Below are 23603 nucleotides of genomic sequence, written 5' to 3'. Positions count from 1 at the left end.
CGTCACTTCCTACCGGGGCACAGCGAAACGTTTCCCCCTCGACTTCGCTTCGGGAACCTTTGTTTCCTGCTCTCGGAGCTGGCTCGTGCCGGGACCGGTTCGGAAGGGGCTACAGGGAGCCGACTGAGGAGCGGGGCGGAGCGGTGAGTTGTGACGAGCGACCCCCCCTCCCAGCCTCCTCTGGGAGGCTCGAGACCTCCGCGAGGGATGAGGTGGGAGAGTAGTTCCGTGGGATCTTTGTTTCCTCTCTCCCTACGGGGAGACCTCGTAATTTGCCGGAGGTCGCGTGCCCCTGGATGACCGCTCTCCCTTTTCATTGAGGTCTCTGCTTCCTCCGAGGGTGTTGCGGGCTGGAGCACGCGGACGGAGGAAGACACAGCCCCACACGCTAAGTCCTGGGAACCCTGTCTCAGACCTTCCCCAGAAGGTTTTGGCGACTTCTCTGTACAGCTCCCTCTTTCCATCTCTCATCTTCTTTCGGGCTCCCTTTTGAGGACCTTCACCCTTGCTAGGCCTTTGGTGTATCATGCTTTGATCAAAAGGTTGGCATTCTTTTTCTGAGCGTCAGCTGTCGCTTTTCAGGTTCTCTGGCATTTGCTTGGTTTGGAATCGGGGTCCCTCTTGCCTGCCCTGCGTTTCCTGACGTGTCCCTAAGGTATCAGTGTAGCCCAGGGCCAAGAACTCAGTGGAGGAATGACAAGGGCAGAATGTTTAAAAGGATGCTTATTAGAAAGGAATGCAAGAGCTTGCAAAGACGTAAGGGCAAAGCTTTCTAGATCCGTTATGAGATGTCAGCCCTAATTCTGCACTTTGAGTAAGTTCAGTTTTCCTCATGTCTTGGACGTAGAGATGATCAACTTTGGACTTCTTTTAAGATTTGCATGAAGGGTGGGAAACGGGATCTCGGGGAAAGCATATATTTATATATGAAGACCCAATTCTGGTTGGAGAGATCACAGAAGCTCTAGAGTGTTATTTCAACAAAAACCTAGCTCATTCAATAAACATATTTAAGTACCTGTCAAGTTCCAAGCACAAAGTATGTATAACTATTAATTTAAAAAGTCCCTTCTTTCATGGAGTTTATAGTCCCGTGGGATTAGCAAATTTAAAAACAGAGGAGGGACTGGGAAATGAGCACTGCAGATAGGAACATTGTACAAGTTTCCAGTCATGAAAGAGGCGTTTTTGTTTTGCTTTTGCTTTTTGATGTTTAGGTATTTGTGGGGTAATGGGATGGGGCATTGATTGGTACGAGTTTTGTTGCTCTTTGTGAAGGGACTTTGAAAATGGTCAAAATTGTGTAGGCGAGAAAGGGCCATTATACTTTGATAGCTTAATAATTTATAGCCATTATTTTATGGTACTTTGCAGAGTTGCAAAACGATAGGCAAAAAGATAAATATAGACTCTCCCCTTAAAGTACACAGAGTTTTATAGGGCATATAACACTTGTGCTAAAAATGAGTATGGTTCAAGGTAGAAAGCCCCAGTTCCATGAGAAAGCACTACAAGATATCCTGGAGGGAGAAATTATTAGTAGTATTTGGGGTGGAGAAAGACACACCAGCTGTAACTAAAATCCTCATGAGAAGTAGTGTTTGAACAGGGTCTCAATAGAATTTGGAAATCTAAAAAGGGTTAAAAATGCTTCCCAGTCACAGAAAAAATGAGTAGAACTGGCAAAACAAGCTAATGGCTCTGGTGTAAGGAAGATCAAGATAAAGAATTAAAGTTTTTATGCCAGTTAATGAATCTTCTTAAATGCCAGCCAAGAAATTGGGTTATATTTTGAAGACAGTGGGAAGCCTTAATTTTTGAAGAAGAAAATTTAAAAAAAGAAAGAAAGAAAAATGTTTTTTCAGGAGCATTAACATGGCAACAGTGTTAGCATGACAACAGAATAACTAGCATATTACTGTAGTACAAAAAAGCTAATAAGGTATGAATTTGAGTAGTAGCAATAGAATTGAAAAACAGAGTGCAAATGTGAGAAATGTTAGAATCCACAGGAAAGGCCTGCTGATTGTTTGTATATAAGGACTAGGAGAGGACCCAGTGAGGGAAAGATTTAGGCTTTGGACCTGATTAATGGAGAGTTGTGTTATTTATTGAAAGAAATTGTAGGACAAGGAACTTTTGGGGAAGATATTCATAATCTGAATTTTAATCATAACTGAACTTGAGATACTATTAGGGCAATCAAGCAGACATGTCTATTAAGCAATTGGAAATGTGGGATTCAAATTTAAGAGAGATTGGAGTAGGAATAAGCATATGAAATCATCGGCCTAGAGATGATAGTTGAAAACATGATATACATAAGAATCACCAGGGAATAAATTAGTACCAGAACTAATGAAAGTAGACTGGGATAGATACTTGGTCTATAACAAGAACAACAGGGATGTGAAGATGAGCCAAAGAAAGACTAGTCACAGATAGAAGAGGAAAACCAGAAAAGCAGAATGTGATAGAACTCAAGGAAGAGAAAGTTTTTTGAAAAAGGAAGCAGATAATCTGCATTTACTTAGCCGGCCTTTACTGAGTACCTGCTATCTGCCAGGCACTCAGCTAGACATGCCATTATAACAATAGATAAAACCAACCCAGTGCTGGCCCTCATGAAATTTTTTCTAGTGAGAAAGAAGACACACACTGTTCACGTAATTAACAGTGTAGTAACTATTAAAAATGAGTGCAGGACGTTTAGGGACCATATAACAGCAAGAATTTGTTCAGAAAGTGAGACTTGAAGAATGAATCAGATAGAGGATGGGACACTACTAAAGTGCTGAGGTAAGAAAGATACATTGAAAGACTTGAAACAAGTCATGCGGCTACAACAAAGAGAGTGGGAATAGCCTGAAACACTAGGTAACATTTAATGAACATGTACTCTGTGCCAAGTACTATCCCAACTGCTTTACATGCACTGCCAGATCATGTAGGGAGTTAGAGACCTTGTTAAGAATCTTGTTCTTTAACCTTTGGACAGTGAGAAGCGAAAGAAGTATTTTAAGCAATTGGATGATAGGAAAAGATTTGGAGGGGGACCAGAGTAGCTGTGGGGAGACCAATTAAACTATTACAGTGGGCCAGATAATGGATGATGGTAGCTTCATTTAGGGTGCTGGTAGTAAGGATTGAAACAGGTAGATGAATTTGAGACATGTTTAAGAGACTTGGTGATTACATGGGGGTCAGGAGTTGAGGAAGTGGGAGGAATTAAAACTGATTCTCAGGTTTCTGGCTGGAGCAATGGGGTAAGTATCATCTGAGAAAGGGAATACTAGAGGAGGAACTGGTTGGGAGACAAGAAGAGAACTTATGGGTGGCTCTGTTAAGGACATGTTGAGTAGGAGGCACTAGTGATGTATCCAGGTCAAGCTAGCAGTTAGATCTTGGAAGAGACACATGGGCTGGAGAGATAAATTTATAATTACTGGCAAAGGGTATAGATCAAATTGTCTACTACAGTAATTCTCAAACTTTAGAGTGAACCAGAATCATCTGGAAGATTTAATGCAGATTTCTGGGCCCCACTCCCAGAATTTTTCTTCAGCAGGTCCAGTGGTAGAAACCAAGAGTTTGCATTTCTAACAGGTTCCCAGGTAATGCCTATGCCGCTAATTCAGAGGATACATTTTGAGGAGAAGATTTAGAATGAGACAAGAACCCAGCCTTGGAGAATTCATTTTTGTTTAAGTGGATTAGGAGGAATCTACAAAAAAGACTGAAAATGACGTAAGAGGAAAAACCGTATTTATTATATTTGCCTCAGACTCTGAATACATTGGTGAGAGCCTTTTCATGAAATGGTGGAATAAAGGCCAATTTCCAGAAAATGCAGCATAAGTAGAAAGAATAAAGACAAGTAGAAGGTATAAAATGTAGATGACTGTCTGAGGGTTTTGCTATAAAATGAAGAAGACAGGATAAAAGAGACTTGAATATATTTAAATGTCAGTGAAAAGATGCCAGGAAGAAGAAAGAAACTGGGGTGAGGGCGGGGGCAGTGAAGAAGACATAGTAAATAATCCACAACTCAGGGTTCCAGGGGGAAGGAAGAAGAGTTAGATCCAGGTACATGTGGCATTACATGGAGAGCCACCAACCTCCTATTTATCAGGTGGGAAAGAGGAAAGGTTGGATGCAAGTAAGTTTGTAGATATGGCAGGAAGTTGATGTAGTTCCTCTCTGACAGCTTATGTTTTCTCTGTGAAGGAGGTGAGGCCATCTACTGAGACAGAGAAACAGTTTCAAGGAAAATGGAGAAAGATAACTAGAGAAGCAGTTTCAAGGAAAATGGAGAAAGGTAACTGGTCTTTGCAGAAAGTGGGGAAGTAAGTTGACTAGAGAAGCATGATAGAATTGCTAAGTTGTATTGAGTACCTAGATGAGGTTGGTAACTCTGAAGATATGGAGTGTGAGTGTATTATTCTCACTAGTACTTAGAGTTTGGGCACATGCTGGGAGAAGGTAGATAGCAGGATGGATGGCTACAAAGTAGATGAAACTATAGGGCTATAGGACAAGTGTGCTTAGAGTACTAGAAGAGTTTTTGAAAGGCTGAACCATGGCATATAAGCTAGATAGGAAGTAAAATGACATACTGCCAAATAAATGAAGAAATGAGATGGAGTAAATAGATCATTGTTTAGTAGTAGGAATTTCTGTGGTGTTTATATGCATTTGTCATAGACAATTCCTAGAATAAGCTAAGAATTCACCTCTCACCAGCTCCACTTCTACTTTGCTAGGTCATTGACATTTTTTAAGTGGTAATTATTAATTTTATAACTTTTTTTTAAAAACAATACCTAGATTTTAAATTAAGCCTGCATTTAAAACATTACATTTCTTTCATCTCTCTGCCTCTTTCTCTCTCTCTTGCTCTCTCTCTACACACACACACACACACACACACACCCCCTAGGACTTTGTTTTCTAGAACTCTGATCTACAATAACAATGCTGTTTGATAGTCTATTTTCATCATGGATTTGGAATATTCAGGAAAAAAATCATATGGAAGTAACACAATTTGGCCTAACTGCAGGAAAATATTTTTGGAAATAATAAAGGAGATAAATTGACAGAGTTACACCACAGTTGTTGACTTCTTTAGGACTTCAGTAGAAGGAAAATATATTTCTCTCACTACATGTACTTTTGCCAGTAAGAAAGGAGAAGTAATAGAAACCAGAGAAGGCAATAGAAAATGGGGAAGAAACGTAAGATAGAAAACTAAAATCTAGAGGATAAAGCACATAACCATGAGTGTTTTATTTTAGGCCCAACTACTGTTTTCTGTTTGATGAGTGAAAGAAGTTGGAGCAAGAAGGTGCCAATAAAGAGAAAAGGGAGGGAATAAAAAACTGGAGGCCTCTATAAAGTCAAAGCACAGGTGTAATGGAGGTAAAGAAATGAAAAAAAGAAAAGAAAAATTCATTTGGCACCCTAAAGAGGTTCCTGGGTCAAAGCATTGGAAGAGATAGAGTGATGGAAGATTCTAGTCAAAGAGAAAAATAGTTGTGACAAGCTTCAAGTCTTACTGGCTGACAATGAAGCTCCTTGGGGTTGAAGATTGAGTGAAGGAAGTTATAGAAGATATCTATATAGATGCTAAAATTGTGGCCTGCTAACAATGAAGTTAATGTAGAGAGGGAGAAGGGCTGAATCAAATGTAGTTTTGGAGAGATTTTCAAGAAAGTGGTTTTTACATAAAAGGAGCTGTGATGTATATAGAATAGGGAAAGGGAAACCAGAATTTGCTATTAAGCAGTTGCCTCCAAACTTTTCTTATCATGTATTCCATGAATAAAAAAATTGAACTCACTTTCATATGTGTATTTAGTTATCAGTTATATGCATATACTATTCTAACTGTATATTAATAGTTTATTTTTTAATAAAAAAAAAGAAAAAGAAAAAGAAATTCTCTTATTTTTCTCCTTGTATTCTACTGTGGAAACCACTGGGCTAGAGGGACATGTTAGTAATGTAGGGCAGGGGTACAAAGCTGGTTCATTTTATGAGTACAGAATCATATAGAAAGAGCTGACTCCAAGGTCCCAGTTGGTGTTCCATGTTGGTGTTCATGTAGGTGCCAACTCATGTCACTCGTCTATAATGTAAACCTTTAATTTGTGATTATAGAAATACATAACAATAAATATTTTGCTTCCGTTGTTCAGCATAGAAATTTCAAGTAATGGTTTTTCTAGTATATTATGAGGATTCTTCTAAGTATCAATCCTTTAGTCAGTACTTTATAAAACACTGTTCTGGGTAAGTAAACTACTATGCTCTTTGGCTATAAAAAGTTAGGTCAATAGAGAGACTAGGCCGTGTTCCCCTTGTATACTCAGGAAGTGTGGCAAGTTTACTCTTTTCATTATGGACACTTTAAAGAGGAGCTGTTTTCTCAGAATATGAATGGTGATCAGCCCCATGAGTAAATTTAAAAATAACCTTGTTGTACCTATCATTATATATAGATGACATATATGTTAATATAGTCTTAAGAAATGACAGAGGTTGCTTCTTAATTTTTGTTAAATTCTTATTAATATAACTGAGGTAGTCATTTTCCTTCTAGTATTGGCCTTTGGACTCCTCTCATGGGTGATTCAGATACTTTAGTAGAGCATAGAATTTGATAGTAATTTTGAGGCTATCAGATATCTAATACCTTCTTTAAAACTTTCAAAAAGTGTAGAATGTGTGTGAGTGTGTGTTTCCTGTCAAAGTTGAAGAGGAATTAAGGGGAAGCAGATGGGGAAGGAATAAACAAAATTCATTTTTAGGCTGAGCTTTCATATGCCAAAATTAAATCTACAGCAAGTTTTAATGGCTTTATAAACCCCTGAAAATGAGAGATTACTGTGGAACTGCTGACAGATCCTTAACTATAGCAGTGCAAGTGTGGTACATTATCATAATATTAACCTCAAGGATTGAAGACAATTTCAAGCCGTAGAATATTGATCAAAGGATTGAACATAGACTATACATTTTTATTTTAATATTTCTTGCCTGGAGAAGTATTTGAAAAAATGATAGAACCACATGATAGCATTGATATTAGTGGAAAACAAAATTTTTTAATGTTTTGGAATTTCATAAGCTTTTGATGTATGTCTTTACTATTTTTTAAGCTCCTTAGAACACAGAACATTATCACAGTCCCTATGAGATGGAGATTTATATGTATATTTGTTTGTTTGTTTTTTTAAGTAGAGATGGCACCATCCCTCAGAGGCCTCCCTTTTTAAAAATAGGTTAAGGCATGAGATAATACTAAATGTGATCCAATATAAGATTATCATTCAAATGTTTTCTGAGGCATTCAAGATTGGGAATGAAGACTTGGGAGATAAAAAAAAAAGATAACCAAAGTAAATGCTACATTAGTGACCTTTTATATAGCTCATTACCTAATGCATCCTCTAACCATGGTCCTCCTATGATACTCTGCCTCTCCCCGCCATACACACACATTAAATTTTTTTTCTGTCATGGAATAAGATTTGAGAGAAGACATTTTCATATATAGTAAACTTGACCTAAATACGTCAAGTTCGTGTGTACTGAGCTGTGGTGTATATTTTAAAATGGAATTAAGAAGGGCTCTGTGGTAGGGAGTAGCTTATCTGGAATTAAAACTTGGATCTGGATACACAAAAAACTGGTAACACTCTTGCTTCAGGAGGAAAGAACTAGATAATGCTTGTCAGAGATAAAAGGAAGTTTACTTTTATCTGTAATAACCATTCGGATATTTTGAATTTTGTATCATGTGCACAGCATTACTTGTTCTAAACAAAATAAATTATAGATAAACTTTGTTCATTGTCTCTAAATTACTCCCCCCTTTTTTTCCTTTCAGGTGTTTACAATGGCTGCTACTGTGAACTTGGAACTTGATCCCATTTTTTTGAAAGCACTAGGCTTCTTACATTCAAAGAGTAAGGATTCTGCTGAAAAGCTAAAAGCGTTACTTGATGAATCTTTGGCTCGGGGCATTGATTCAAGTTACCGTCCTTCCCCAAAGGTATCTATGTGAATAAAAAAGCTTGGAGGGAATTTTGTAAAGCCTGTAGTAGTACAGTGTTAACATTTAGGCCATCTCAAAACAGTCTCTCTGCCAAAATAATCTTTCCTGTGGCATGAAGAAATTATATTCTTTAATTTGCTTTTCGTCCCTCAAGCTTTTAGAGAACTGTTATACTACTTAGTTAGAAAAGTAGTATAACAGTGGAGGATATTCTGTTCAACTACTTTATGTGTATAGAAACCCACTTATTTACGATATATTTTAATTTCAAATTCTTTATGATCAGAATGTTTTTATTTAAGCTGCTGAACAAAACTGTAACTTGTAATTATTTTCTAATGTTTTGAAGTAGAAGGACAGGAATTTTGCAACAAAGTGAATCGAGTATGTATAGGATAATTTAAGGAGGAAATAGATAAATTATGACAACTGCATAACCCCCTATCCCAATAATACAAAGTGACCAAGCAGCTTTATGTGAAAAAGTAGACATTTTGGAACCAGAACACCTGTTTTAAATCCCAGCTTATCTCTTACTAGTTGTGTGGTAATAGATGACATATCGTGAACATTTACTGTGTCCCAGATACTTTTCTAAGTGGTACATGCATATAATTCATTTTAATTGTAATAACAGTACTTTGAGATAAGTCTTATTTATTTCCCTCATTTTACAATAAGGAAACAGAGGCACATAATAGCTTCATTTCACCCAGCCTCTGTTTCTTTATTAGTAAAATGGGATAATAAGATATACTTTGCAAAGTTGTTAAAATTAAAAGAGATAAAGTATATAAGTCACCTAGTGTAATATATACATGGTAAACAATAGAAGGACAGCTCTTATTATTATATTCTCTAATACCGTCTAAGACGTTCTTTCAAAACTTTCTAAAGCTCTAGCTCACCCAGTTCTGTGGACCTAGATACCAAACCGAAAAGGAGAAGACAGAACTGTGTGACTAGCTCAGTCTAATCCATAATTTCAAGCTCAAGACACGGCCACATGTCAAGCTCAGCCCTCAAGTAAACAGTGATATTTTGCCCCCAGTCTTATTTTAACATTAGCTCTAATATTCTCAAGATTTTCTATTGTTTATCGACTATTAGAGTCATTACGATCTCTTTTTTTCTACCATTCTCATTCTGATAGGTTCAGTGAGTTCAAACCAACCAAATTACTACAACTCTATGAAACACACTACCAAGTTCATTCTGCTCTTGGTATTAGTATTGTCCAAATAAGAAAAACCTAATATTACTTAAGAAGCAGCATTTTGAGATTCTAAAACAAAAGAAAGTTCATCTGTTAAAGTATATAAAAAATTTGTTGTGATTTAAAAGCATGCTGCCCCTAGGTTTCTAACTGGAAGTTACTTCTCTTTCTTAGCCAGAGAAGATATTCTGGGAGGTATTTAAAAAGCACAGGTTCATTTAATTTTAGCCTTCAGCTGAACATTTCCATTTCTAGAATTGTGAGAATGATTTATACCAGTGTTTTTCAAACTTTAGCATGCATAAGAGCCACCTGGAAACAGTGGTGTGCTTGTAAACACTAACAGCCAGCTCTTTGAATGTAGTTCCAACATAAAAATTGGTTGATGTTTTCATTTTCATCAATGAGTGAGTCAAATGTGAAATAATGGAATTAGAACTCAACTCATCTATCGATGACTTGAGCTGCTTCTTTGCTGAATTACATAATAGTTTTCAAACATTGTGAGACTGTGTCTTCAATTTTTTATGTTACAGACACAATACACTTTTAAGTTTGATCTTCATTGTTAACATTTTCCCCATCACTTTCCTAAGTCTACATGAGTGGTCACCAAACTTTCTGAAAAGAATGAAATAGTAAATTTTTTAAGTGTTGTGGGCCAGGTGGTCTTTGTCACAACTATCTAATCCTGCCATGATAGCATGAAGACAGCCATAGATGATATATAATTGAGTGAGTATTACTATATTATAATATAACTTTATTTATAAAAACATGCAGTAGGCCAGACAGAGTTGGCCTACAGGCCTCAGTTTGCCAATCCCCATTCTAGACAATCAACACAATAGTAAATCAAGCCCTACTACCAATAAGTCCCAAGCCCATTTCTCACTCTATCCCCTTCTCTTCCTTCTCAGAGAGGTCACTATTCTGAAGGTGATGTATAGTTTTCTCATTTATATTTTTAAATTTTTATGTGTTATCATAGAAAAATAGACTGCACTCAAATTTTTATTTAGAACAGTAGGGAAATGCTCTCCTTTGCAGGGTGAGGTGGGAGCCCAAGGACCTACTATAAACATAAACTTTTTATACTGTTTATAACAATATAATAATAGGTAGTAAGTATACACACACGAGCAAGAATTCGAAGTTTAAAACAGAATGAAAAGACAAGCCACCAACTGGGAGAAAATATTTGTAAATCATATGCCTGATAAAGAACTTATGTCCAGAATCTATGAAGAACTCTTTAGACTCAATAATAAAACAACAACAACAACAAAAAAAAAACATTTTTAAAAATGGGCAAATAATTTTAACAAACACTTTGCCAAGAAGATATATGTATGGCAAATAAGGACTTGAAAAAATGTTCAACATCATTAGTCATTAGGGAGATGTAGATTAAGTTCACAATAATATACCTATTAGAATGTCTAAAATTAAAAAAAATTAGCCACGCCAAGTGTTGATAAGGATGTGAAGGAACTCGGGACTCTCATGTACCCCTGGTAGAAATATAAAATGGCATATCACTTTGGAACATGGTTTGGTAGTTTCTTAAATAGCTAAAAACACACCTACCACATGATTTAGCCATTCTACTCTGAGACATTTATTCTAGAGAAATGAAAATATATGCTTATATAAAGACTTGTACACGAAATGTTCATAACAGTGTTATTTGTAATAGCCCAAACTGTATATAACCCAAATGTCCATCAATAGGTAAAATGGATAAACAAATATGGCATATCCATCCACTCAGTGGAGTATTGTTCAGCAATATAAGAAATGAATTGTTAATACACTCAACAACGTAAATGAATCTCAAAATTAATAAGTTAGTGAAAGAAGCCAGACAAAAAATAGCGCCTACTGTATAATTCCACTTATATAAATTTCTAGGAATTGCAAGCTAATTCATAATTACAGAAAGCAGGTCAATGATGGCTGAGGATGAGGAGAAATAGTTTCTATAGGATGTGTGCTTCTAAGAGTGATTACAAAGGGCCGCAGGAAACTTTGGAGAATAATGATATTGATTGTAGTGATAATTTTACAGGGGTGAAACCATGTGGTGAAACTTACAACATTTTATACTTTAAATTATTTCTCAGTAAAGCTGTTTAAGGAAAAGGATATTATACTGGTCACAACATGATGTCTTAATTTTTAACTAAAAATTGTTTATGATCTATTTTTTTTACGATGTATTGGTCTGAATATTTAATTATAGGTATCCTTTTATTTCACCTTTTAGGATGTGGAGCCACCCAAAATTACAAGCACAAAAAGTATTTCCGTTAAGCAAGAGCCCAAAACATCTTCCAGTCTTCCTTCTGGCAATAATAATGGCAAGGTTCTCACAACTGAAAAGGTGAAGAAGGAAGCTGAAAAGAGACCTGCTGATAAAGTAAGAGTTCATTTTAATCTAGTAAAAAAATTAAATAAATCAGTCCTTTATAGGCAGAAACAATGTTTTGTGCTTATTTCTTTTATGGAATAGTGTATTAAAAGTACATAATAGTCGTTCAGTAAATATATTTTGATAATTGTAGACGTTGATTTTTTTGAAAAATTAGTAAAATTTAGAAACATTGTTTAATCATTTATTGAAGTCATCATCAACAGATATTTGAGCCCTAGGGAGTTTGAAGCATAAACTTGAATTCATAACTCAAATATTCTAGATGGAACAGTTGTTGCGAATAAGAGGAAAAAATAAAGAGTAAAGGAAAAATAAATAATGAATAAAGATGAAATGACTAAACATGAAATTTGTTACAAAATAGTGTATACCTTAACAGGGCTAAAATAATTCTTGGATTATATGTTTTGAATGATTTTAGCACATAGTCAATTTTTAAGATTTTAGCACTTAGTAGTGACTATATTTTCAAAAAATTTTAATAACCCCTGCTCTCCAAAGGTTATTATACCTCAAAGTGGGGTATATAAGTCCCATATGTTTTCATACTTTTTCTAAATATTACTTATTCATAAACCATATTGTATTGCTTTTTGTGCTTTTAAACTTATATAAATGGTGTCATATTGTATACATATATATGTGTATATGTCTGTGTGTGTGTATATCTATATATATCCATACATCCTTTGGTAACTTACTTTTTCCCTACTCAATAATATGCTTTTGAAATTTACCTATGTTGATACATGTAGGTCTGAATATTATTACTTTCAGCTATCATATAATTCCCCAACTGATGAGCAATTATTCTTATTATAATGGAGATTCAGTAAGCTGCTTTTACCTATCTCTATACACACATGATGGTAGTTTCTATAGAATGTATATCTGTAAGTAGATTTAATAGGATAGGTATCTTAAACATTACTAGGCAAATTACTATCCAAAGTGTATGTACTAAATGTATACTCTCACCAATAAGGTATAAGAATTTTAAATTCTCTGTGTCTTATCAGACTATTTAATTTTTGCCAATCTGATAAATATATCTACAACATTTATATTTTAAAGACAGGAGAGAGAATTTACTTTGAAGGAAATATGGCAATCTGTTGTCTTTATTTACTTCTTTACAATCTATTTTAAATATCAGTAGTTCATAATTTAAAATATTTAAAATAAAAAGAAAATAGCCTTTAAAAATAGCCTTATTAATGATGTGTCTTCTCAAGTCAAAGCATCTGACAGGGTTTAAAAAAGGGGCAATATAAATCCATTGGACTTCCAGAATACTTTAATGGATAAAAAAGTCCAAAGAGAAATACAGATACATGCTAAACTGTTCTGATTTATTTATTTTTACTTTGCTAGGTTTTTTTAACATACTGATTATGAATTCATTATAAATCTTCTATAGATCTTTACTGCACACATCTGTCCCTAACTCTGTGAAAGTGTCTGTTTGGTAGACTTGGTCATTGCACACTATCCATCTTCTCTCTCTCTCAGTGATTTAAAGTTTATTATAACACATTACTTTCTGATTTGGTGCTTTTTACAGATGAAATCAGACATCACCGAAGGAGTAGATATTCCAAAGAAACCTAGATTAGAGAAACCAGAAGCACGGTCCTCTCCCATTACGGTCCAAACCAGCAAGGATTTAGCTATGGCTGACCTTTCCAGTTTTGAGGAGACCAGTGCTGATGATTTTGCCATGGAAATGGGATTAGCCTGTGTTGTTTGTAGGTAAGTTGTACCTTGCCACAGACTCTTTTGATTCTTTGTAAAGAATAAACAACTGAAAAAAATTAGACCAATTATTGGGTGTTTAATTTTGTTTTTATTTGCAGGTGGGTAGGCGATAAGTAGATTACCTGCAAACTTCCCATATAGCAATTGAACATCTTGAAAATTGTCAAATATTTTATCTTCCATATTGTTGTATCTTTAATCTGTTGTGTTGTAATATTTTCTGCATTCTTATGTTCTAGAGAGAAAACGATTATTGCTTTATTCTTTAGTGTGGAAGAGTCTGTTTAACAAACTCAATTTCTTCCATCATTCTTTTGAGGAAGTCTGTGTTGCTTTTTTCCTCCCTGAGTGATTGATAGTACTTATAAACTATTATATATCATTTCCTAAAACACCATTGAATCTTTTCCTAAGGATATTGGAAATGAAATGGATCATGTAGGTTATTCTGAGTGTAGTTTTAAAACATGGATACGTAATTATAAAAACATAGATAATTTTGCTTAGTAGAAGATGCATTTTAAAAATGAGAATGACTGTGACCATAGCGGTTCAAATATCTTTATGTATTTATTCAGTTCAGACAATTGAAAACAGGATAATATTTTCAATTTCTTGAGTAGATACTCAGAAGAGGGTCTGCTGGGTTGCACACCTGAAACTTATATAATGTTATTAACCAACATTACCTCAATAAATTTAATTAAATTTTTTAAAAATCAGAATGACTAGACTTTAAACTCCTCTATGCCACGGGCTACTTTTTTCATTGTTAATGGCTTCTACTGCCTAGCACAACAGAAAAGATTGTTATCTTTGTTGCAGTTTTCTTCATGAAAATGTTAGGTTCTGGTGCAGTAGAACTGAATAAACAAACTTTTAACTTTATAAAGACCAGACAGTGTTATATGTACTTCTGAATTGGATCAACTGTTAGAGCTTCATTGTTTTCACATATATTTTTTTCAACCTTTAATTACCATGAAGTTTATCATTTTTAAATAAATGGTAAAGTAATAATGGAGAGCGAACTAGTAACCGTAGCTCTCCATCAGGATACTTATTATGATAGTCTTAAGATTGTAGTGGTTGCTTTTTGGAATTTATAGTTTTTTGATATATGTATTGCTACATTCTATTAAGTTGATAAGACATTTATTTAATGAACACCCTGTATCTTCACAGTAATGTGTTAGGCACTGTTTGTGGATAATTAGGTCTAGTTCCCACCTTGAGGCAATTCGTATGTTAATGAAGAAGATAGCGCAACAGGTAGGTAACAAATATAAAGGAATTTAATAGAGTACAAAGAAGATGTTATGTGACTGTGGGGTATTAGCTAAAGTCTACTACCGTTTGGAGAAGGAAAAAATTTATAATGAGAAATGACAAAGAGAATATAGCCAAATTTAGTTAAGGCAAATATATAAGGCACCTTATATATTTATTAATGGTTGAGCTTAAGCTTTAAAAGAAATGAAGTGTTTGTACAGAATACATGTTGGTGTTTGTTGTTTTGCTCTTTAGTTTTCTGGGGTTTTTCCCCTTTTTAATATATCAAATTTACCAATCAACCCTAAAATAGCTTTAAATTGTTGCATGGAGTCATATAAGTGCAATGTTTAATGGTATATTTTCCTAGGCAAATGACAGTAGCATCTGGTAATCAATTAGTAGAATGTCAAGAGTGCCATAATCTCTACCACCAAGATTGCCATAAGCCCCAGGTGACAGACAAGGAGGTGAATGACCCTCGCCTTGTGTGGTATTGTGCTCGATGTACCAGACAAATGAAAAGAATGGTAGGAATCATTTTTCTGTATTTTAAACACTCCCTGTCAATATTTTTGTAGATGTGTGCTTTTCAAAATAATAATTTGAACTATTAAGATATTGAAAAAATAAATTATACAAGGTTATTTAAATGTTTGTTCATATAATGTATTTGTGTGATTTATGTGTCTATACCTAAAGACCAGACTGTGCTATATGCATTTTTCTCTGTTCAGCTTTTAGCTTAATCTAATATAGATAAATAAACAGGATTGGAGACCCAAAAAACATAAATATTTTTTACTAGTATGTCAATGTATTTCTAAACATTTAAAAATACTGTAATGCACTGTGAGAAGTGGTAAGATACAAAGTCCTAGTCTTTGATGAGTCTGATAAGGAAATATTGAAAATGTTTATTCCTGAGTGAGCTTAAACCACCAAACTTACAGTTGCGTACAAAGGCAGTGTTCATATGTGCATCTCGGTGTTTCCATCTGTGTTTCTCTGTTCCTCAGTCTTCACGTTGCCTTCGAGTTACCACTTATCCTATTTTCTCAGTGTACTTGCTCTGTTTCCTGCTCACTAACATAACTACCTTCAATTTCATACTGAAACATGTTTTCTATACTAGTTTTCTACCTTTTATTCATTTAAAAAGTAGATAAATTTCATCATTTTCATTTTAAAGAAATCAAGTCGTTATTTACTTCAATGACTTGTTTGATTCCTGCATCCCTGCTCACCTACTTTAGAGTAGGAACTGTTAATAGAAGAGTTCTCCTACCTGTTAATCAAATGAATTTTCACATAAATATTTCTGACCAAATATATTTTTCTAAATCAAGAGTACAGTTAAAAATGAAAAATCGAGATCCATTTTACTTTTTAGTCAGTTAATCAGAATAAGAAATGTTTTCATTTATACCTATGAAAAGTATTAAAATTTTAGTAGTAGGTATACTTTCTGTTTTTAACTGGAAATTTCTGTGACAAGGTACAATTTTTCTGCTCAGTCTGATTTTTATTTGTTTATTTTTTAAACTAGCCCTTCAGGACCTCAATCAAAATGAGTATGAGTATGGGTGAGCAATATAGTACATTCCAGGGCCCTGACAGAAGTCACTAATAAATGATAATAGTCAAATAATTTATGACAATAACCTGTCTTTAGTATATTTTCAATGTTTTATTATTATTTTACTGTAATTCTCTTAATAAAGTAAGCATTTTTCTCTCCTAAGTTTTTTTCTCCCCCATTTTTGTGACTTAGTTTACGCCAAGTCTATATTTATAGTTTTCTCTTTCTGGAGTGAATTTTGGCAGCTGACCAGATATCCTACAGTTACTTTAAGTTCAGTATCTTTAAAATTAAAATTGTTCTCCACTCAGTTTTTCTTTTAATTGCCTGAACTAGAAAACATTATCCTTTATACCTCTCTTAATTCCATATCCTGCTGTTTGCCAAATTTTTAATGCTACTACTTATATATTTCTCATATTTGTTCATTTTGTTCCACATATCTCTCATTTCTTGTCTATTGCTTTAGCCTCTTAAAGTGTCTCCTTGCTTCTCTTCAATCCACTTTACTCATTATAATTTGAAAAAATTAGAATTATGCTTCTAAAATATTTATCTAACTTTATCCGTTTAAATATTCCCAGTGGCTCTCAATTACTGATAGAATGAGGTTATACTCATTAGAGTACATGGACCTTCTCTTTTTGACCCAGGTCTGTCTTTGTACCTTTCTCCCATCACTTCATCATTCCGCCATAAATTCTGGCCATGCCAGATTATGTGTATTATTCTTTGAATATGTGCTGAACTTTCATGTTCCCAAATGTTCTGCTTCTCAGTTTCCCTTTATCTGGGATACCTTTTATTCTTTATCATCTTTGCAAATTAAATGTCTAACTCACTTATCAATAAGACCACTAGAGCAGAGCTCCAAACTAGACATATTCTATATTTTGTTGTTTTCATTTTAAGATATATAAAATGGAGGAAATATGGATTAGTGCCAGAGATGAACAGTCAATAAGTTTAGTCTGTGCGTTCGAGAGTCAAAGTACTGAATGGAGAGTCATGACTGATGTTAGAACGTGATTAGAATACACCAAAAGTAGACATGGTGAAATAACAAAAGGCATGATCTGAAGTGAGCCTGAAGATCAGGAATCAGTAACATAAGATTTATGAGAGAAAGGAATTTGGAAACGGTGGGGATGCTAAAACTAGTCATTCTAGCTATAACTGCTTTCAGTGAGGTCCTCATATGTACACTGGTTATTGTGTCAAGGTATCTCAAAGATATTGTACATAGCATCTTATATTCCCTTACTCCTTGCACTAACATTTCCAATGAGGGCAGGTTCTGCAGTATTTTATTATTATTATTATTATTATTATTATTATTATTATTATTATTATTATTATCGTCATCATCATCATCATCCTAGATAAGAATATTGTGATAGTGTGTGGCAAGGTTCTAGGTCATTCTTTAGCTCTATCATTTTCTTTCTATCAATGAATTTTGCCCCAGCGCTAGGTAAGAGACTCATATGACTTATTGCAGTGGTTCTCAATCTAAGATAATTACCCACCTACTCAGTAGCATTTGGAAATATGTGGTGTTTGTGATTGCTGCCTTACTTGTAAAGGGACAATGGATACAAATTCTTCTTTGATAACATAGAAATTTGTATTTGTGAACTTCAGTGTACCTAGTTCTACAGTGTGGAAAAAACCTCAAAAAGTTTCATCTTATCTCTAATATTTTTTTCTCTGCATTCTATATTTAAAACCATGTAATTGATCTGAACTGACTTTTCACTCATTCAGTTACTCAGACACTTATACTTGAAGCCCATGAAGAAAACTCCTAAGTATTTGCCCAATCATAATAAGAAATAAACACACTTCATTGCAAGTGAAGCTAACTGGTTACAAATATTTTGTGATTTTCCTTTAGAAAAAAAAAAAACTTGATTTTTCTTGTTAAAATTGTATTTAATCAACCCTAATCTGCGTGATTTCTAAAGCTTCATATTTACTGTTTAGAAAGTTATAAAATGTATAAAAGCATTAATATGGTGATAAAAATAATTGGTCTGTGTCTACATTTTTAGTGTTATCACAGTATCTTTAAATGTTCAACTATATTTCAACTCAATGAGGAGTACTGTGATAGATTTTTTATTGTCTTTTTTTGTTCATTCAACTAAGATTTTGTAGTTAGTTTAATCTTAACACTGATTTTTACAGGCTCAAAAAACTCAGAAACCGCCACAGAAACCAGCTCCTGCTGTTGTTTCTGTAGCCCCTGCTGTCAAAGATCCATTGGTTAAGAAACCAGAAACTAAACTCAAACAAGAGACGACTTTTCAGGCATTTAAGAGAACAGAAGTCAAGGTACAGTATATTATATTTTTATCTAAGACTGGATTTTAATTTAGTTGACTAAACAACTTACTTGAGAAAAAATTAATATACTAAATGGCTCTATGTTGGAAATTAAGTTCGCATTACTTTTAACACTAGATAGAAAGGAAACATTTATATAATGGTTTAATCTCTATTTAATTTCTGCTATTTCTCTTATCACAATTAGAAATGTGCCAAGATGACATTCTTTATGATTCCTATGTAGTCAGACACTTACCTCCATCAGGAATTTGCTTTAAAGTCTAAATCACCCTGCCCTCAGTAGAAACAATTTTGCTACTCACATTACATGTGCTAATTGACCCTGTAGCTTTTATCTCCCTACATATTGGCTACTGAAGAAGTTTTCTTGCTTTGTCTTATTTTTTTTCTTTTATTATCACGAACATTTTTGGTTCCTACCTACCTCTTATACTAAGGGGCCAGATTATCAAGTAAGAATATCACCTTTAATCCTAGGTTTATATCCTTGAATTCACACTACATGATTATTAATATCATGGCATTTTGAGATCATGGAATAAAATATTTTTCTAGTCTAATTCTATAACAAAAGAATGCTTTTGCTGAGTAATACATTCCAATTTTAAGCAAATTACTAAAGATAGAAGAAAAGAATATTAGCCTCAAATTCTCAAAGGTTAACCCCAGAAAATTCTAAAAATATTATCTTGTCTAAGGGATTATAAGTACCAAAGATCAAGAAGCTTGGAATGATGATAAAGAATGTGATTATAAAGTAGTCTGAGAAAGATATTGATATTTTTTTTTTGCAGATCACTTTTTTAAATTTAATTTACTAAATAGGAGTTTATATCCAAGGGATATCCATTATTTTATCATATAGAAACTTGGTGAATTGGATTAGAAGTAAGAATAATTTATTGAAAGTAATTAGAGTTGTTGTATTCCATACTTAAGTCACTTTTAGATAGACTTTTATACTAACCTGTTACTACTAAAGTTTATCTCTGGGAAATCCAACATGAAATCATTTTATGGCAATAAATTAAGGCCTTGGCTGTCATGTTTGCCCTATTTTAGAGGTTTTGATATTTCTATGATAAAAGCAGATAAATGGTTACTATGAAAAAAATTATTCTTGTATAAAAAGCAAATGACTTTCTAAAAAACTAAGATAATGAGCAAGAAACTTTTTATAGTTAAAAACAGTTGAGAAATTTATTTTCTACACTAAAGTAGTAAGAAATTACTTGGTTGCCATTGTTTGTGTTATTTTACTTTTGTGTGTCCTGATAGTATTACAGGCCATCTGTCATTTTGTTGAAAAGCAAGCAAGCAACAGCAAGCCATTAAAATGAAATGCCATACACACAAAATTTGCTTTTTCATTTGTACTTCCTAAGTGTTGGTCTTTTTAATTACTTTAGAGGAGTTTTCTTTTGTGAAGTCTATTGAAAGATCATTTAGCCATATGGCAGACAGTTTTATGTTTAATAGAAAGAAAAGGAAAAAAATTAGATCTTTCATAACTGAAAATTGAAAGTTGACTGCACCTGTGTCCTTTTGCTTCCTTGACTAACCTTTTCTCAGTATCGGTATGCATTCCTCTAGGAATTTATAATTTATATAGTTTATCTTCTCTGGATAACCTTATGAGGTAGTTACTATATGATGTGTTCATAAAAAAACCCTATAATTTTCAGAATATATGAACAAAAGTCTGGACTCCTCCTCATAAAAAATAAGGAGCTCAGAGCACTCTATTTTTATTACTTTTCACACTAGTTAAAAATGTTTACATGCAGACAGTAACAAAGGCTACTTTGTAAGAATGAAAATGATTTTTATCAACTCTTCAGAGTTCAGTTCTAAAATATAACTGAATATATTCTAAAATATTCTGAAAATGATTTTTATCAACTCTTCAGAGTTCAGTTCTAAAATATAACTGAATATTTTAGGTATGTTAACTACCATATATTTAAGTAAGTACTGTTTGTAATGCTTTATCTTTTACCTCTGTGTGAATTTAACACTTTTGTGAATCTTCTTAAGCATATGAAGGTAGAAAGAATGCCAATGAAAAAGGTCAATTCATATTTAATTTGAACAAAGTGCATTTTTGCTGAATGTGAAGGTGAAAATATTTATTTTTGTGCAAATAAGAACAATATTTATTTATAGTGACATTGATATCACTGTTAGCTTTTGACTGGCTGAGGAAGTTAATTGGAGAAATTGAAGTGTTAACCTTTAAGAAATACATCTAAGAATGAGTCAGACCTACCTAAAATGTCATTGTGCAGCTTATAAGGTAGTTTATAAAATCCTTTCTACAGAAGCAGGGATCTCTCGTGTGACAGTTTCAGTGGAAACATGGACAAATTTCGAAAATAAAGTCAGGAGACTTTTTAAATATATCACTCAGAGTTATACAAATCCAAGTAGTTAACATTGCCCATCTGTGTATATTTTGCAGTGCAGTAGCTATTTGCTCAAAATTTGAGGGGAACTTTTTTTTAATGGGTTTAGAATCTCATACATTCACTCAATAAGTAATTACTGAGTGACTCTCTATCTCAGACATCTAAATTTCCTGTGTGTGAACAATTTTGTCCATTAAGAGTGAATTCTATTTTTGAAATTATCAGCAAGTCATTTGGAGCAAAGCTGAAAGAATTAGATGTCTTACTGAACTAGATAATACCTTTTGGGGTGAAAACAAGTTAAAGCATTAAAACTAAATCTAAAAGCAATTCTCAAAAAGGAATTCCATATTTCTGTTTTGGAATCATTAGAACAAGAATATGGGATCCCAAAATTTCTGCTTTGGAAATGATAGCACCCATTAGCTATGGATAAGTTTTGTTATATGTGTTTTTTAGACCAGTTTCATACAAACTTAATTTTGGTGGCATGAATTCCCCAAGTCATTACTTTTGTATTAAAAAATCCAAAAATTATTTTTTTTTATATTTCAGAATATTATGTTAGGTGTTAATTATACTTGGCTCTAATGTAATATTTATCTTTTTTGTTTTAAAAGACATCTGCAGTTATTTCAGGAAATTCTTCTAGTACCAGTGTTTCCTCTTCAGTAACTAGTGGCCTAACTGGATGGGCAGCTTTTGGAGCCAAAACTTCTTCTGCTGGTCCATCAACAGCAAAATTGAGTTCAACAACCCAAAACAATAGTGGGAAACCTGCTACCTCATCAGCTAACCAAAAGCCTGTGGGTTTGACTGGTCTGGCAACATCATCCAAAGGTGGAATAGGTTCTAAAATGGGTTCCAGTAACAACACTTCACCCACTGTACCATTGAAACCACCTCCACCTCTAACTTTGGGCAAAACTGGCCTTAGTCGCTCAGTGAGTTGTGACAATGTTAGCAAAGTAGGTCTTCCAAGTCCAAGTAGTTTAGTTCCAGGAGGCAGCAGCCAACTAAGTGGGAATGGTAATAGTGGGACCTCAGGGCCTAGTGGAAGTACCACCAGCAAAACCACTTCAGAATCGAGCGGCTCTCCCTCAACGTCCCTTAAAGGCCCAACTTCTCAAGAATCACAACTCAATGCCATGAAGCGATTACAGATGGTCAAGAAGAAAGCTGCCCAAAAGAAACTCAAGAAGTAATATGGCCAAGTAGGTTTTTATATCACATTACTCTAGATAGTAAAATCTTACTATTAGGACATAAACTGTAAGATACTATAATTTAATAAAAATCTTCCTAATGAAATTTCTATTATTTCTTACCTTAAAATGATAAGTATTACTTAGTAAAACTTGAAATTCTTTATTTTAAATCTGTTTAACAGGTTTATTTTAATCATTTCCATAGTGTGTGAAAACAATGATTAGAATGACTAATTCTTGATGAGAACTTCTACGGTCCTAGAAGACTGATAGCATATATGAATTAAAAAAAAAAACAAACAAAAAACAATAGTTAGTTCATCTGATAACCAAGCCCTAAGAATTGATCCTACTGAATAAGGTGCCTTATAACATGGCAAGGATAACCCATTATAAAGTTTCCTACTTTCCCCCCAATATTCTGGATATTCAATGTTAGTCTCCAGCCTCATTTCAATTAATTTTCCCTCTCTCCCCAAATATTTCATCTCCCCTTTTTCAAAATTAATTTTTCATAATTGATTTCTGATACCCCTATTATCTTAACCTTTTTTATCACCTCATATTATTTATGTCTTTTAAAAGAGTGTGAACTACCATGCCCTTTTAATGCAATACTTTTCTCACATTGCCCACTTTTCCTTATTTGCCAGTGTAACATATGCACATAGTATATACTTAATAAATGTTGAATTTTGAGTTATCCTGGTTATATGGATTCCTGAGAATTTTTGAGAAAAATACCCATTTCAAGAGTATGGATGGATAATTTCTACTTGTTTACATTCTGATAGCCCCTTTCTATACCTTGAAAAATAGGCTGCTTTATTTTTACTGCCCAAAAATGTTATAGCAATTTATCTAATTTTGATTAACTGCATATAAAAGAAGCTCCTATAAAACAATCTTGAGATTGTTTTGAAGTATGCATGTGTACATTGTTAGGTTAGAAAGTATAAAGGATCAAAGTTGTTGCCTTATTTGCAAATTAACAAATTAGTCTACCATTATTTTACATACATATTCTGAAAAAAGACATCAGGCTTTCTGGATTAGAGAAACAGTTTATTACTCACAGCAAAATGCAGCAGCCATTTTGTACTTCATGAATATCTCATTTCACCCAGAAACTGAAAATCCAACAAATTTTCACATTCACTAGACTGTGAACAGCATTGTCCCTTCAACTTTGATATGTACTCCTAAATCTTTATTCTATAGCCTCCGATCTCAGATCCTGTCCCTTAATTCCTAGATTTTTATAACAGCATCATTCTAAAATATATTGATAAAGGATTTCTGCAAAGA

At 33.8% G+C, this 23603-nt stretch overlaps 1 protein-coding gene across 9 annotated transcripts; it reads left to right on the top strand.

Annotated features, from left to right (window-relative positions):
- The first annotated feature begins 5 nt into the window (after positions 1-5).
- On the top strand, positions 6-22998 carry INTS12 (integrator complex subunit 12). 9 transcript variants are annotated; one of them, XM_039848814.1, is made up of 9 exons: positions 21-143; positions 3607-3747; positions 4228-4318; positions 7895-8059; positions 11548-11700; positions 13280-13467; positions 15116-15275; positions 18518-18664; positions 21708-22998. In XM_039848814.1, exons 4-9 carry the CDS (start codon positions 7904-7906, stop codon positions 22290-22292), a joined length of 1389 nt encoding a protein of 462 aa, XP_039704748.1. In that variant the 5' UTR covers positions 21-143; positions 3607-3747; positions 4228-4318; positions 7895-7903; the 3' UTR covers positions 22293-22998. The 9 variants fall into 9 exon arrangements, with proteins under 9 accessions (XP_039704744.1, XP_039704748.1, XP_039704749.1 ...); XM_039848815.1 differs by lacking the exon at positions 4228-4318; XM_039848816.1 differs by lacking the exon at positions 3607-3747 and having other exon boundaries at positions 53-143.
- Positions 22999-23603: the final 605 nt, after the last annotated feature.

Source organism: Pteropus medius, unplaced genomic scaffold, assembly GCF_902729225.1.
Source record: "Pteropus medius unplaced genomic scaffold, Ma_sr-lr_union100, whole genome shotgun sequence".
Taxonomy (NCBI): domain Eukaryota; kingdom Metazoa; phylum Chordata; class Mammalia; order Chiroptera; family Pteropodidae; genus Pteropus; species Pteropus medius.
Note: the sequence above shows the minus strand (reverse complement) of the source record. Positions and strands in the feature narration are given on the sequence as shown.

Excerpts from the sequence above, each read along its gene's own strand:
- INTS12 (XM_039848810.1), top strand. The coding sequence starts at position 7,904 with ATGGCTGCTACTGTGAACTTGGAACTTGATCCCATTTTTTTGAAAGCA. Across the intron at positions 8,060-11,547 it reads GTTACCGTCCTTCCCCAAAG|GATGTGGAGCCACCCAAAAT; the intron begins GTATCTATGTGA and ends TTCACCTTTTAG. Across the intron at positions 18,665-21,707 it reads TTAAGAGAACAGAAGTCAAG|ACATCTGCAGTTATTTCAGG; the intron begins GTACAGTATATT and ends TTGTTTTAAAAG.